This window comes from Hyperoodon ampullatus (genome assembly GCF_949752795.1).
Source record: "Hyperoodon ampullatus genome assembly, chromosome: 5".
Lineage (NCBI taxonomy): Eukaryota > Metazoa > Chordata > Mammalia > Artiodactyla > Ziphiidae > Hyperoodon > Hyperoodon ampullatus.
Window position 1 is genome coordinate 61,421,520 of NC_136918.1, and position 16,517 is coordinate 61,438,036.

A 16,517-nucleotide genomic window follows, 5' to 3' on the forward strand; every position below is an offset into this window, starting at 1 on the left:
CTTTCTGGCAGGAGAAAGGCTACGCTATCAAGAGACAGATTCTGATATAATTTAGAGAATGTACATCCCTGCTAAAGTTTTCATCTTTGCAGAGTCAACATGAGGAGCTAAAGAAACAGCACAGCGACTTGGAAGAGGAACACCGCAGGCAAGGAGAAGACTTCAGTAGGACATTTAATGACCACAAGCAGCGATACCTGCAGCTGCAGCAAGAGAAAGAACAAGAGCTTTCTAAGCTAAAAGGTATTCGGAAACCTAATTAGTCAGTGTGCATGCAAATGAATACTCATATTAACGTTTGAATAGAACAATAGACTTTTGTTTTATTTTGTTTGTTGCTTGGTGATTGATTACCTTACCTGTGGTCCTTTACCAGTTACTTCTTACTTCTTTTTTTTTTTTTTTTTTTTTTTGTGGTATGCGGGCCTCTCACTGTTGTGGCCTCTCCCGTTGCGGAGCACAGGCTCTGGATGCGCAGGCTCAGCAGCCATGGCTCACGGGCCCAGCCGCTCCATGGCATATGGGATCCTCCCAGACCGGGGCACGAACCCGTATCCCCTGCATCGGCAGGCGGACTCTCAACCACTGCGCCACCAGGGAGGCCCACTTCTTACTTCTTTATGAAGTTTCACACTTACCTCTTTGGGTTTGTTTAGGGAAACAGAATAGAATACTTAGTGTTTCTCAACGGGGCACATTGGCCATGTTGGGCAAGACAGTTCTCTTTTTAAGTGTGTTGTGAGACATTTAGCATCTCTGACCCCACCCACAAAATGCCATCAGTGCTCCCCAGTTACAGTGATGCATTTCCAAATCTCCACAGAGGCATAAAGACTCCCTGTTGATCCCTAATAGTAGCTTCAAAAAGCTCAGGCTCTGGAGTCAGACTGCCCTGGTGAATCTTGGCCTCTTCAATGACTAGTTTATATATGACCACAGGCAAGTTGTGTAGTGTAAACCGTCCTCATTTGTAAAAGCGGGATATTCATAAAAAGTATCAACCTTGTAGAGTTGGTGTGAGGATTACATTATGCAGAGCACCTAGAACAGTTACTGGTACATGGTAGACCTTCAATGTATATTAACCACCATCAGCATCAGCATCAGGTAATTTCATAGTAATATGGAACAAAATAGATCACTTCTGAGTACATGTGAGTTCTGGAAAAGGGCAATAGCATATTCTACAATCACCTATCCAGGTACTAAATAAGTCTGAAGTGTGAGATTTGGTTTAAAAACGTACATGGTGCTTGCAGAAACACGGGTGAAATCCTGGTGCTTGCAAAAACACGGGTGAAATCCTGGTGCTTGCAAAAATATGGGTGAAATCCTGGTGCTTTGCAAAAACACGGGTGAAATCCTGGTGCTTTGCAAAAACACGGGTGAAATCCTGGTGCTTTGCAAAAACACGGGTGAAATCCTGGTGCTTTGCAAAAACACGGGTGAAGAACAATTTCCTGGTTTTATATAAAATGTCATCATAGAAAGAAACCGTGTGAAGGGTCCTTTGGACTTTTCTTTACTTTTTTTTTTGCAATGCTTTGTCTCGAAGTGTTCCAAAATAATAGGCTAATAACAGTATTCCAAAATAATAGGAATACTTTGTCTGTAGGTATTCCAAAAAAGGCACCTGGGAGTTAAATAGCCACTGAGGCAGTTTACAAAGGGTTGAGGTGGTCTTGATGGAGCCAGATATCAGCGGATGATACCCAAGAGATGTAGACATGTAGGGGCCTTGGCTTGTTGGTGGTGAGCCAGGTGGTGAGGAGTCAGTAAGATAACAAAATAGAGAAAGGAAGAGACTAAACACTGAAAGCCCTTACAAAGGTGGTAAAAGGAAGAGAGAACCAGAAGACTCCAGTGTGCAGACAGCACTTGCCACCCTGGGGATGCTACACACCTTTGTGTGGTGAAGGAGAACATTTGACTTGTAGGACCCACTGTTTAGCATTTTCAAACCTGAGCCAAGCTGAGGAAATATATTTAATTATATTGATATGAAGGAGATCTATTAAGGAGTGAGAAGTAAAATTTTCTAGGTGTCTGACCTTGGCATGCTTTACATAATTTAGTCCATTCAATTTTAGTAATAGCCCTAAAAGGCATATTATCTTGTGTCTACTCTATAGTTACTCCTTTCTTTGAAACCAAGTCCATGTATAGTAAAATTTTAACAAGAAATCAGAACCATGGAAAATAGGAGGATACTTGTCTGTGAGTTCTGCATACTCAGATAATTCAAGCCTGATGGCCTGGTCTGAGCTTCCTGGAACCCAGAACAAAAGGAGAAATACAGTAAGTGATAGGGCTCTTGTCATCAGAAGAGAGAATCTACCAATACCTTGGTGAGTGAGGGAGCGATGGAGAGAGACAGAGATGGAGACAGAGGGCGAGAGAGAGAGAATGGTATTTGTGATATCAATTAATTTTTGGAAGAAGTTTCTCAGAGAGACTTCAAACAACTTAATGTGACAGTGCCTTTGATGACACTTTGATAAGTGATTTTCTCATCAGCAGGTTTGTTTGATTATGGTCCCCGATAGTAAATTAAAGATAGATGCGTCGTGATAGACGCGGGTCTGTAACAGCAAACCTATGATTTGTGTAGTCCGAGTAGTCTTTGGCAGATTACTGTGACACGAGGAGGGAGTTTAGAATTTAGAATATGGATAGCTATGAGCTGATAGCATATAAACTTAGATGATTATTCTTCCCATTATCGTTATAATAATAGCTGACACTTAAAAAATGTTTTCCATGTGCCAGTACTGGGGGAAATTCTTTGTACAGGTATCTTATTTAAGTCTCATAACAACCTGCAAGGTAGGCATTATATTTAGTCTAATTTAACAAGTGAAGAAATTGAAGCCTGCTAAAGTTAGGTAACTTGCTCAGGGTCACACAGCAAAGGCACAGGAGACACCGTCATTAAGGTTATAAATTGAATCCCTTTAAAAGTCAGCCAAGTTCGGGTATTTCAAGTGCATGTGTGCCTGTGTGTAGACTGAGGGCCCATCCAGCTGATGACACACTTGTGGTCCTCTTCAATTGCCACAGTGTCCTGTTTTTTTTGTGTGTGTGTGGTACGCGGGCCTCTCACTGTTGTGGCCTCTCCTGTTGCGGAGCACAGGCTCCGGACGTGCAGGCTCAGCAGCCATAGCTCACGGGCCCAGCCGCTCCGCGGCATGTGGGATCTTCCCAGACCGGGGCACGAACCCGTGTCCCCTGCATTGGCAGGCGGACTCTCAACCACTGCGCCACCAGGGAAGCCCCCACAGTGTCCTGTTTTGACCTTTGAGAAAATCCGGTATGACACATAGGTGGACAACCCAACCACTGGCCACATTTCCCACCTTGTTCTTGATCTCTCCCCAAACCCAATCACGAAGCCAGTGCCCAGGGATCAAGCAGGGACTCTAGTGGAGTGAAAGTGGACAGAAAGTGTGAGGCGGGATGGTGACTGGAACTTTCCTTCTGTGCTGAGGGCCACCCTGGAGACATAAAGTTCTGCCTGCAGCAAGTGGCTGCCACTTCGGGGATGGTTTGCCCAACATAGTGCAGGTCCACACCTGCTGCTGTCCCAGCATAATTCTTAACAGCACGCCTTTCACTCTCAACAGTATCTCCCATTGGAAGTGAGTCATTATGGTCACGCAGCCACCATTTAACTTCTGCTGAGTGCTGTCACATGAGAACTGGCCTCATGTTGCCAGATTCTTATTAGACCCAGATTCTTGATTTTTAAATGGTGACAGCTCTTCACATGTGGAAGACACTATGTGTAGGCCAACACTGCAGGGGCCGAAAAAAATGTGCGTTGGATTTGGCCCAAATGCTGCCAGTTCACAACATCCAGGTACTGAAAATGTGGGAAAATTAGCAAGAGGTTGTTCCCCGAACAGTGGAGCTTGTGGTTCAGGAGGTTTTAAGACTTCACTCTGATTGCTACAGTCTCACATGGTAGCCCTGGAAAGAAATGTCCTATAGCTATTGGAGGGAGAATTTGGATCAGTCAAGAACTCAATGGTGGGAGAAAGAAAATACATTTAGAATTTTTGAGCAGATGGGGTGTCTCTCTGTCTCTTATTTATTTCTTGAGTTGTTTTTGTAACTAAAATACCTTTTGGGGACTGTGGAAATTATTCATGCTATGAGAAATGTGGTTTTGCTTTTTGATAGCCCTGTTTTTAATTTGTGAAGAGATCAAAATCTTAGATGACCCCTACCCATTACATTTCATTCCTAAGGGTTTGCTTATTAACAGAAACATTTCATTTTTAGCACAGGAATAATTAAAAATCCTTAACTTCTACTATGTGTAGCTTGTTTAAATGTATATAAACCACTGAACCAGATTGTATTGGGTTGTCCAGCTGAATCTATGCCACGTCCCAAAATGGTATAGGTTTTGTTGATTTGGAATATTGTACTGTCAAAGTTCAAAACAATCCTAGAAAAAGTTATGTGAGGCTTTAGATGTGAAAATAATAGAATCAAGAGCCCAAAAGGCCCAGGGCTTTACGCATGATTTCCCTTTTTCTAAAATAGAATCCGTGTACAATTTGAGAGAAGAGAACAGACAGCTGAGGAGAGCGCATCAGGACATGCACACACAGCTGCAAGATGTCAAGGTAAAAAAAAACCCCAGCATTTGACTGTTTAGTGTTTGCCTGCTTTACTTTGTAGAGTGACCTTAAAAGTCGTTCCCTATTTGACATGCTTTACAATGCACACACTGTTATTTTGGGCTTTGCATAAACCGGACCAGGCCCAATACTTTTACCACTTCTGTATCATAAGCTAAACGATGATCTGGAAATCCCAACATTTCCATTAGTACTGAAATGATTCTTTTGCTACGTGGTTCAATCTTAATAAGCTTTTTTTTTTTTTGGCAATATAGAAATACCTTTAATATCTTAAGTGAAAAATAAGTACATGAAGTAGAATACAGGCTGTTATGATAGCTATATACAATTATGTAGAGAAGACCGAAAGGAAACATATAAAATCGTTTGTGAATTATTTAAGGATAGTGGGATTATATATTTCCCCATCTATTTTTCAAATAATCTGCACTATTGTTATAACGTTTTAATAATAAAAATGTTAATTCAAATATTATTAATAGTATTTTTCACTTATTTCCAGTATGGCTGTAATGTTGCAGGTTTGTTAGATTAATAAGCTTTTTATTTACAAAGGTTTATTAATAATGAGAGGTATTTTTCTTTGTGTGTTATTTCACTGTAAGTGATTGTGATATTTGGGTAGCATTTTAGATTGTGGAATACTACATTAATCATAGTCTTCCCTCTACAAAGATTTTGGAACTTAACAAATACTGCAAAAGCAAACAAACCAGCAAGCAAGCATCATCTGGGTGCTCATGCCGCTGTCTGCCCAAGAGGAGTTTGTCCTAGAATGTTAAAACTCAACCTGTAAAATTCTTTTCTGTGTAGCAACAGCATAAGAATTTACTCTCCGAGCATGAACAACTTGTAGTGACTTTGGAAGACCACAAGAGTGCACTAGCTGCTGCACAGGTTAGAAGGGTAGCGGCCTCTCTGGGTTCTTTTTAAGTCTGCTTAACATTTCTGAATTCCTCTGTGCGTGTAGTCTCTTAAAGGCCAGGCTTCACTGAGTTCCTTAGGACAGAGCTTTCCTGATCCTGAAGATCATGCATGCTTTCAAAACTCGATCAAGAGAATATTAAATAAAACTTTGATTTTTTTTTTTTTTTGCACTGGCAGTGTGGTGCATATTACTTTTTCTACCTTCCTCCAGCCCCTGCATGCAGTAGTCTAATACTTGTTTCAGTCACAGAAATTAGCCCACATATGTGGTCTTTTGCCACCGTATGACCTGTATTGACGCTTGCTATATGATCTGTAGGATTTTATGATGCTAGCTACCTAAATAAATTGTCAAGCTCTACATTTTATTCCTCCCTCCCTTGCTCCCAGCTTTACAGCCTGCACACACTGCTTTTGGGACTAGGCTTATGTGTTGTTTGGTCAAATTGCAGGAAATAAGAAGAGCTCTCAAGTCAATAGAGAAGGAAAACGAGAGTCATAACCTTCATTTGTTCAAAGCCTAGAACAGTCCTCGGCACAAGGCAGGCCCTCAGTAGACACTTACTGAATGAACAAATGAACAAATACAAGTGTTGGAGAGCTTATTAAAGCAATATCACATTGAGTGTTTTACAGCTTTCTAGTCGAAGCAAAGAAATAAGAATGGCTAGTTTAGTTGCTATGTCTTCTTAATCACCAGTCTTCACTTTTCTTCTCTTGGAAGAATTAAAAGAAAAGGGCAAAGGAAAACCAACTATCTGTGCTTACCAGGAGACCATGTATTATCTTTTGTCTTTATAAAATTATTAATAGAATCATATGCTGGGCCCTGATTCATCTCAGAGGCTGTAGCATCTGTGTCTCTGGGACCCTTTTTCAAGGTGGTCATTGATTATCTTCCTACAAAACGGTAGCTGTGTGGTAATTTTTTCCATGGGTATAAATTAAATTGACTTTAGAGGATATTATTACATTCAAAACCTTCTTTATAAAATTTTTACCAAGTATTATTATTTTCTGTGAGGCTGCTTTTCATACTGAAAAATGTGACAAACCAATTTGAATACTCTATGTACTATAATAGCCATAAATATTAGACTAAGCAACAATTTGAAAATTCAGAAAAATATAAGTAAAATAGTTCATTTAATGACCAAAATCAGATTCTGTCGTAAGCGTCCTGGGAGTACTGCCGACAAGGTTTTGCAACAGAAAAAGTTTTTTAATTTAACTTACATATAATTTTCTATTTCTTTCAATAGCTTTTTGGTTCTTTTGGGTGGGGCCTCCAAGTTTCTCCTGCTCTTTTACCCCCGTATTAAAACTTTCCCCAGATCTGCTCAGAAAACAACTGCTATTTCAGGCATCTACGTCTCTCGTGTAAATCACCTTATGAGATTCTGTCTTGACAACGTGATTTTTTTTTTTTTTTTTTTTTTTTTGCGATACGGGCCTCTCACTGTTGTGGCCTCTCCCATTGTGGAGCACAGGCCCCGGACGCGCAGGCTCAGCGGCCATGGCTCACGGGCCCAGCCACTCAGCGGCATGTGGGATCTTCCCGGACCTGGGCACGAACCCGTGTCCCCTGCATCGGCAGGCGGACTCTCAACCACTGAGCCACCAGGGAAGCCCGACAACCTGATTTTTAAATGTAATAATTAAGGGTGGGAGAAAGCAGGAACAGAGTAGAATTTGAGAGTTTACAGTTTATCAGGGATCATCATAATAACTTTATGTACAGAATTTTATTTACTATTTACAACCTACTGAGTTATATAAAAGTGTATCCTTTTTATATCTAAATAAAGTAAGGTTAAAGGAGTACTGTAGCTGGCCCCAAATCATTGCCAATCATTGACCAAGCTGGAAGCTTAGGTCATCTGGACATCAAAGTCACACTTAACTCTTCAGCTGGAATTTGTGGAGACTCCCTGTATCACAGTTACCTGGACCTTGCTCCAGAATCATCATTCTGGAGTGGGGGGTCCAGGAGCCTGCATTTTTAACATGATCCTTCCATAATTTAACATGATTCTTAATGCACGCTAGTATTTGAGAACCACAGCATTACTGCCTTCAAAGGTTATGTATCTAGGAGGAGGAGAAAGAAAAAAGACTAGAATATTTATCTTATTAAAAGTATCATTGTGTGGATGTCATCTTTTTTTCTTTGACCTCCAAAGTTGGTTTGCAAATGTTTTGGTAGATTTCTGGGCTAAGGGTCAGTGTTAGCCGTTTGGCATGCCTTTGTTCAAATGATAAAGAAGCACTCCCCTGAGACAGATTTAGCAAGCAGACTTCTTCACCTCTGTGTGAATTAGAAAAAGGCAGAAAGGGGGTGGGAGAGCACTGTACAGGTGCACAGCTGTGGCCGCAGGAGCACGACTCACCAGCCTCGACTCCCCGTCTGCTGTACACACTGAGGGCTGCGGCCCTGGCCAGCAGGCCCTTTCTTTCAGAAGAGATTTCTGGGTTCTTTGTGTTCATGTAAGTGTGTGTTTACACACACAGTATTTCTGTTTTAGGGTTACAGTGTTGGTGCATATGATGAGCTAAGTATAGTCTCTTGGTTTTCCTACTTAAAGTGTTTGATTTTTTCCGTTTTTCTAGCTTCTTGTATTAAAAATATCATACACACACACACACACACACACACACACACCCTATCACATATACACACAGGTACACACATATGAGTGTATGAGTATATTCTAGACCTATGCCTTCATTAGTGCCTTTGTTGCTCTAGAAGAAAAGGACATTCAGAATTGAAGAATAAAAATCCAGCCTCATTTCATGCCTATGCTATTGCTTTCCAAAACTGCAGAGCACAATACAGGAAGCGTTCTAGAGAGGAAGGGACCCTGTGTGAGCACGTATTGACTAGAAGAAGAGGGTGGCCTGAGTGATTTTACATATATATTCAGTTACTTATTTGAAGCCTATGGTTCTTTTCTGCTGAAAACTGTTACTCAGACCATATTGGTAAAAGATAATCTGCACTTATATTTATATAATTGTGCAATTTTAAAATAGAGTTTAATGTCATAAAACTGATTGCATAGCTGTCTTACTTTTAATAATGATATTTAGACTAGAAATTTATATATAAAAATCCTGACTTAGTTTAATGTAGCATGGGAAACTAACATCTGTCTTAGATACTTTTTCTCTGTTCCCTTTAACTCTAATTTGCATGTGCTTAAAAACGGTTGAGCATGTCCAAGTAAGTATAGCTAATGCATGGAAACACTCTGCATATTTTTCCTTTCTTGCATTTAGGTATAATGTTTTTGTCTAGTCTTCCAGTGAACCGTCTATGAATGATATCCTTTTCCCTCCTCAAATTGTGCAATTTGCATCCAATTGTGCAATTTGTATGCAGACTCAAGTTGCAGAATATAAACAACTGAAAGATACTCTGAATAGGATTCCAAGCTTTCGAAAACCAGAACAAACAGAGCAGCAAAATGTTACCCAGGTGGCACATTCTCCACAAGGTGACAGCGCAACAAGGGACAGGTTACCCGGAGAGCCTCGGGAGGTAAGAGGCATGAACTGGTTATCTGTGGTCGGGTCGCTTTCCCTGTCAAGCTGTCCTCAGGTGAACTGCTCTAAATATTGCCAGCTCTAACTGCAGAACACCGGTTCTCACATTTTAGCATATATCAGAGTCCCTAGCAGGGCTGTTAAAACAGGAATAACTGGGCCCCAGCCCACAGTTTACAGTTCAGTTAATTTGGGGTGAGGCCTGAGGATTTGCATTTCTAGATGATTTGGCTGGTCTGGGGACGCACACTTTGGGAACTGCTGTTCTGTTTCCTGGAAAAGACTGAACTAGTTTTGTCTTTCTTCGTGTGGGTATATTTGTTTGAAAGGAGCTGTCATGTCTGAATATTTTAGGGGTTTTTTTTGGGGGGGGCGTTGGGGGTAGAGTGAGAAGGTTAAATGACCATGAGGATATTATATGACAATCAGCCCACTTAAGTATTAAAGCTGATAATATATTTGAACTTGGTGCTGCACTTGGTCCATACAAAATATGTCAAAGTTTGTATTATATAGCCTGCATAAAACTACAAGAGTATAAGTGCCAGTCACAGAATCCATATTTTGTATTCCTGTTCTTCATAAAATTAAGCCTTGTTGCTTAAGAATATCTCCCAAGTGAAACATCAAAAGTGGTGTTGCCCATATGATTAATTCTTAGAGTTATTTATGCAATCACACCTGTAATAAAAATGGCAAGTATGATTATCTTTCCCCCAACAAAGTCGTTTTAAACAGTGAATGTTCGAGAAGACTTTCCCCAACTCACCTTCTTATCACCTTATGGGAATAATTAAGTTGAAGTGAGTGGACTTTGTTTGAATCTTCAGTCTGAGCTGAATCTTCAGTCTGAGCAGAATCTTCAGTCTGAGCAAAGCATTCCTTCACAGACAGATTCTGTATCCTCCTGGATGCTTGTTCTTTGTCTGGGTCTTATGTTGCTCCTAACTTAAGAAAACACAACCAGAGCCCTGGTGTGGAAATTGGTTCTATTCTCTAAGTTTAACTACCAGTTTACTGGATTAATCTTTTAAAGACTCAGACTTTTTAGTTCTTCCATCTGGGAGGTGGAGATAATAGTCATCTGCTCTAACCTTCCTCACGGGGATGTTGTGGAGGTAAGTGACAGGTGTTGGAAAGCACTTAGGGCCCTTCAGAGAAATATTTCCTGTAAAGCCAGGGCAGTATCAATTCAAACTTGCCAGGTATGCAAGGACTTGGTAAAATGTACACCTCCAAAAGCCGTCCTCAGATGTCTGAGAAAGGACTTTTTTCCTTGGCTTATTTGTTTATGTATACAATTCAGTTTCTAAGTTATGTTTCTGCTAATTTAAGAACAGGGCTTTTCACATTTATTTCAATTATGGGACAGCAACCCGACCAAAGAAAGTATTCTTTCTGCTAAAGAAGGTTAGTGGGAGGAAGGACAGTGACACATTTTCCTACTGATATTATACCATCTCTCTTTTGCCCCTCTTTTCTAAGTAATGAAGACCATATACAAATCTCTGAAACTTGCAGAGAAAACTGATTTAAATTAACCAGTTTTAGAAGAGGAGTTCTCTGTGAAAAGACACATCTTTTTTTTTTCTTCAGTTTTCTATTAATAATATAAAATACTCAACAAAAGACTTCCTCTGGTTTACAAAGAAATACCACTTTAATATGTCAAAAATGTTTAATTGTACCTGATTTAATGGGCACTATTATAGCCAACATGGGTGTCCATTAGTAATGGCATTCTTTTTTTTATATTTGCTAACAGAAAGCAAAGCTAGCTCATCCTCTATTTGATCTTATCCTTTTCTTTTCAAATAATTATTGAAAACAAAATTTACCTTGAAGAAAATTATGTAAGTATTTGATCACTTGAAGTATGAGGGTTTTTCCCTTTTTATTCTAAGGGAGAACAGGAGTTAGATTGCTTTTGAGGGTAGGGTCTACTAAGATGTGGTCACTTATAGGCTTTACTTTTAGGTTATTTATGGTACTCTTTCCACGATGAAGTTTTGCTTACGTTGTCTCTATTTTGTAGGTGAGATCACACAGTGAGAAGAGTTAAGTGACTCCACTACAGCCATACTTTTCAGTCAGGACTCTATATTTCTAGACTCCAGGATTTTGCTTATGTTGTAACCCCGTAGACATGGTAATAAAGAGATTCTATCACTGCTTTCGAAATAGAAGAGTGTCATTTCCAGTGATGTGCTTGGCCTAGGTGTCCCGAGATAGCCAAGTGTGGCAGAACCATGAAGCAGTCCCTGGAAGAACGGAGGAAACAGAACCTTACCCTCCCACCCAGAAGGAGGCAGGATTCCAGGCGCCCGCAGAACTGACCCGGCGAGAAGCGGGCCGCGGGGAGCCCGAGGGGCGGCCGGCGGAGGAGGAGCACAGGAGGGCCCTGGAGGAGGAGGCGATGGAGCAGGTCGGGCAGGCCGAGCACCTCGCGGAGGAGCACGACCCATCGCCGGAGGAGCAGCGGCGTCGGGAGTGGCCGGAGCGGCGTGAGCAAAAGGAAGCCAGGCTTCTGGAAGCGCAGGCTCACGCTGGGGTATGAGGTCGTCCAGTCAGTTGCCTGGGATAAGGGGTGCGCCTTTGTGTCTACGTGCAGTTGACCCTTGAGCAGGGCAGGTTTGAACCTCACGGGTCCACTCATACCGGGATTTTTTCAGTAGTAAACACGACAAGATCCGTGGTTAGTAGAACCTGCATGTGGGGAACTGCCCAGAGGAGCCCCTATAGGGAGGGAGGCTATGGAGGAACCCTGTATACAGGGGGCCGACTGAAAGTTGTAAGAAGATTCTCCACTGCACAGAGGGTCAGCGCCCCAGCCTCCCACGCTGTTCAAGGGTCAGCTGTGTTAGGGAAAAAGCCCTCATGTATAACAGTCTATAAAATAAAATTGGGGTGATCTTGCTAAATGTTACATGTACCTATTTAAATGTTCTATTGTGATGTTAGTAGCCTAGCTACCTTATCCCACAAAGATGGTTGGGGAAAAGAGAAGGTGCTGTGCGTGTGTGTATGTATTGTCTTTGTCAAGAGTGCGCAGTGAGAGAGACTCAGCCACACCCCTTTAACAGAGTAGGAGAGTAGACGGGCACCTCATCCCGCACCTTCCAGTCTGTGCTCGAGCCCTGTGGGATCTTGAGGCCGAGAAGTGACTCATTTCCTATGATCAAGGGTACTTTTCTCCCTGTTCACTTACTGTCAAATCCTATGTTGGCTTTTGCACGCTCACCTTCAGGGTGGTTAGCAAGTCATCAGAAAGCTGACTTAAGGACGTGCCACTAGGTGAGTGAGTGTGTTTAACCAGTCTCTGCTCAGGCTCCACCACTGAGCACTCCCCTCTCACATAAGTAAGACTCATAAAAACATCCATTATTGTTATAAATGATACTTTTAAAAGAACTGAAAGCAACCCTGAATGCAGCCAGGTGTACCTTCCTTACGCAACCTCGAAGGTGATACCTGACGGTAGGCTACCTGGCCCTTACGTGGATGCTGATCACCTTTTATTTATAGCTCTGAAGCTTTGTTTGGCCTCAAACTTTCCAAGACTTCAAGCCGCTAGAGGCTTTGGCTGGGCAGGTGTGAAGGCCCTTGCGGGTGCACTCTTAAATTGTTGGAAAGGTGGCATGAAGAAGCCTCTCTCCCAGTCTTGGGTCCTTCATAGCTTTCCTCAAAGGTAATTCCCCACTAGGTTTAATTTCCCTCAACCATGCACCCTCTTTCCTTTGGTGAGAACTGTGTGGACTTGTATTAGTTGTGGGGGGTGGAGGAGGGAGTGGTAGACAGCTTAATGGAAGCAGAGTTTAAGAATTCCTGTATCAGGTTTTCCTTTAATCAGAAAGTTCTCTCTTCTCATCCATTTTTGGTTTCTTTGAAGAAAAACGGTTCTCTGCTTTTCCACCCTAATCTGAAATTTGACTTGTTTTGGCTCCGCTTAGCTGGAGATTAGTATATGCGTTGCGAGAGTTAATTAGCTTTCCTAGGTCTTCAGTGCTTCATGGAAAAGCCTTGGCCTCAGCCTCACCTCACAGATCGCCCCATTTAGTCTGAGGTTATTACATGCCCACATATACCAGAGCCTTCTGAGCATAAATTTATTTAGGGTTGAAACATTTCTTCTGTTGCATCCTCCTCCATTTGAGAGGGAGCACATTAAAAATCTGCCTTAATGCCAACAAGTGGAGAAGACCAGTTGCTGAAAGAAGCCAAGGGTGATTCAGAGGTTGGGAGACAGGAGTGGAGTCCAGCCGCGGGTGGCTTTGGACCATTATGACAGTTGACCTGACAGGTGTTCACAAACCAGCCCCGCCTTCTACACGTGTCGTGCGAAAGGGACGAAGGGAGGACCCAGGGGACCCAAGAGCTCTTGCTCTGAAGCGACTCTCTGTTCCGCAGGTGTATCCTTCGGGCAAGCCGGTCGCCAAATTCCAGTTGCCATATGAGGAGCAGCAGAGGCTGGCAGCGCGGCGGGTGGAGGAGGTCCAGCGGCTGAAGGAGCGCCACGAGGCCCCACCCCAGCAGAGGCTGCAGGGGCCCTTGCTGCACCAGCACCAGCCGCAGCTCCTTGCCAGGGAGACGGCCCAGCAGAGGCAGGCTGGGCTCGCCGAGGGCCGGCCGCAGCGCCCGGAGCAGACACGGTAGCCTCCTGATGGGCCTAGGCAGCCCGCCTCTGGCGTTCACAAGCAGGATAGAGACGGCTTCCTGTATTTGTTACCCGTGAACTTGAGGGGCTCCTGTTGCTCATGTAGCTGAGGCAGAACCACTACCTGAAAACTACATTCCAAACATTGAATTTTCAGAATAATCAACATTTTTTTTCCCCTGCTTAAAAATGACAGTGTATGTCTCAAAATAACCTATCAGGTTTTGTGCTAACTTCATTTTATTTTCTCATTTGAAAGGTATTTTATCTTTTATAAGGCATGTTTTGAAAGTATATCTGGAATCTTTATTAAACCTAATTGGATAAGTTTAAGAAATATTTTTATGGCTTTTCAAAAAGTGTCGAAAAATTCATTGATAGCTCTCTTTAAAGATAAATGGCTTATGTCAAACTGTGCTACTTAATTTGTGTCCCTGAGGTGATGATTGTTTGTCTCTCTTGCAGGCAGCAAGCTCGTTATGATGCTGTAGATAATGATATTGTTCAGGGAGCAGAGGACCAGGGCATCCAGGAAGAGGAAGGAGGTGGTGAGCTTCTTAGATGATGGATGTTGTAATAAAACTGCTTGGTAATATATATCAACTCAGACTTAAATGTGTATCTGCATACATGTTTCTCCCGCTCTCTGAAAGCAGAGCGTTCCTGTGAAACCTTTTGTAAACTGAAATGGTGTAAAGCAAAGAAGCAATTACCATAGGACACATCCTGCTAAGGGATACACAGAGCAAATCGAGGTAGAGCACAGATGCTCACAGGCACAGTTCAGAGCTCTGGGGGCTGATGCTGAGCCGCTGAGTGTAGGTCCTGGGGAAGGAGCTGGATGGACGATGCCACTCTCACTGCTCTGCTCTGGGTGCAGAGCAGAGACTCTCTCGCTGCAGAACCAACACTAGTCGCTATTTTTGCTTTTCACCTTTTCCCATAAAATTGGAAATCCTCTTCCGAATTCTTTCCGTTACCCAAAACAGGTACTAATGTAGGTCTTTCGTAAAAGTGAAGTGATGTAGAACGAACTTTCAAAAAGTGGAGGATACCTGTACGTACTACCATCTGTCTTTTGTTATTGTTGGTATGCTTTTCTTAATCCTCCCAAACAGTTCACATTGGTAGCCTAAATCACGCAAGATAATCTGTTTGTTCTCTGACATTTTAGAGAGGAAATGGTAGTTTAAGCTTTTTGTATGCTAAATACTTATTTCTAACACATTGTCATAGGACTATTATACTTTGGGAAACTTCTACATTTTCTTCTTACCTTGGAGGTATTTAGATTATTGCCTTGAAAGTTTTTCAAATTAAGTCAATAGTAGCTTTCATTTGCAGGGCGCATCTATGTGTCATTTATCAAATACCGCTTACTGTGATAATAGGACTAGACAGTAACCGTTTCCCTGGCAACACTAACACTTAGCTCTGTATCCTTTCCTAAAGAATCTAAAGGAAAGTGATTACCCAAACTCCCTCTACAGCCTGTTCTGATATTTTATAGCCCTTATAGTCAAGAAATTGTTTTCCTTATGTCCCCCCATGCAGCACTTTAAGCTTTTTTGTTCCATTATCAGTAAGACTAGAGAACCATTTGTTCTCTCTTTTATTTAATGGATCCCTTGGTGCACTTGAAACCTGTTGGAAAGTCACCTGCGTCTTTATTTTCTGCAGGCTGAATACTCTCCCTATACTTAAACTTTCCTCTTGCATCTTACCGAAAGAAGTTATTTGTTCCTCTCTTTGTGTGCTCTTATCAATAAATTCTCTTAATTGAAATAATTTTTTTCAAAACGTAGCAAGTAAATGTGTGTGTGAGTATAAACATGCAATGCTTGTGGCATCATCATTACCGCCACCTCAGAGAACACAGGACGACTGGCTGAATTTGTTTTTTTAGCTCCACAAATGAGGTTGTTATTTCCTTCCTTTCCTGAAATAGCATCAGTTTCTTCTTTCAGTGCCTTGCCATTTTCTCTGACATTACCAAAAATTAGTTGATAATTTTAGCGATGTCCAAATTGACTGGGCTTTATTTTATCAAGAAAGTTTTGATCGTTGTTTTTGGCATAATGGGGGAAAATTGCCACTTTTGTTGTAAACATTTGTTTTTGGAGAGTTAGACTGGTGTCACTTACCCACACTGTCTCTGTAGACACAAGGCCTTTCCACACTATCTCTGTAGACACAAGGCCTGGGGAAAGGGCATAACTTTTCCAGAAAAGCTAAAACATATACCTTATGTTGAGCTAACCTAGCAGGAGGAGAGAGTGGGTGAAGTGGTCTGCAGGAAAGCCCGCTGGTGACTTTGCTTTGCTTTGAAAGGGAGAATCCTGTCTGGTTTGTTTGGGCTGATATCAGTCCCTTTGATTTGCTAGCCTATGAGAGAGACAACCAGCACCAAGACGAGGCAGAAGAAGACCCAGAAAATGGACATGAGCTTCAAGAACAAGGGCCCCACGAAGCTGACCCAGAATCCGAGGCAGATGTAAGTGTCCTCTCTTCCGGTTGTGACACTTGGGAACTCACAAGGCAGAAAGGAAACGTGAAGGTTTACCTGACACTGTGACTGTGGCTCCAGATATGTCTGTTATTTCATCAGCACAGAAGGAAGGTGGCTTACACAACTATATGATATGAGCAATGTTGTTAACTGGAAACCATGGGGTGTGTGTGTGATGAGAATGGGTTAAAGGTTGCTCTGGGAAAACATCCAAGGAGTTTCCCTC

The 16,517-nt window shown here is 42.1% G+C and overlaps 1 protein-coding gene across 2 annotated transcripts in view; it reads left to right on the plus strand.

Moving 5' to 3' along the window:
* GOLIM4 (golgi integral membrane protein 4) overlaps positions 1-16,517 on the plus strand; it is a gene marked incomplete at its 5' end in the record, with an annotated part of 75,358 nt that overhangs the window by 47,663 nt on the left and 11,178 nt on the right. Inside the window, 8 exons of one of the 2 annotated variants that reach the window (XM_079704210.1) lie at positions 93-243; positions 4,552-4,634; positions 5,466-5,549; positions 8,965-9,123; positions 11,347-11,679; positions 13,536-13,777; positions 14,248-14,327; positions 16,167-16,276. In XM_079704210.1, the coding sequence (XP_079560336.1) occupies positions 93-243; positions 4,552-4,634; positions 5,466-5,549; positions 8,965-9,123; positions 11,347-11,679; positions 13,536-13,777; positions 14,248-14,327; positions 16,167-16,276 (1,242 nt within the window). The remainder of the gene's footprint in view (positions 1-92; positions 244-4,551; positions 4,635-5,465; positions 5,550-8,964; positions 9,124-11,346; positions 11,680-13,535; positions 13,778-14,247; positions 14,328-16,166; positions 16,277-16,517) is intronic. The other variant, XM_079704211.1, reaches the window with a different exon arrangement.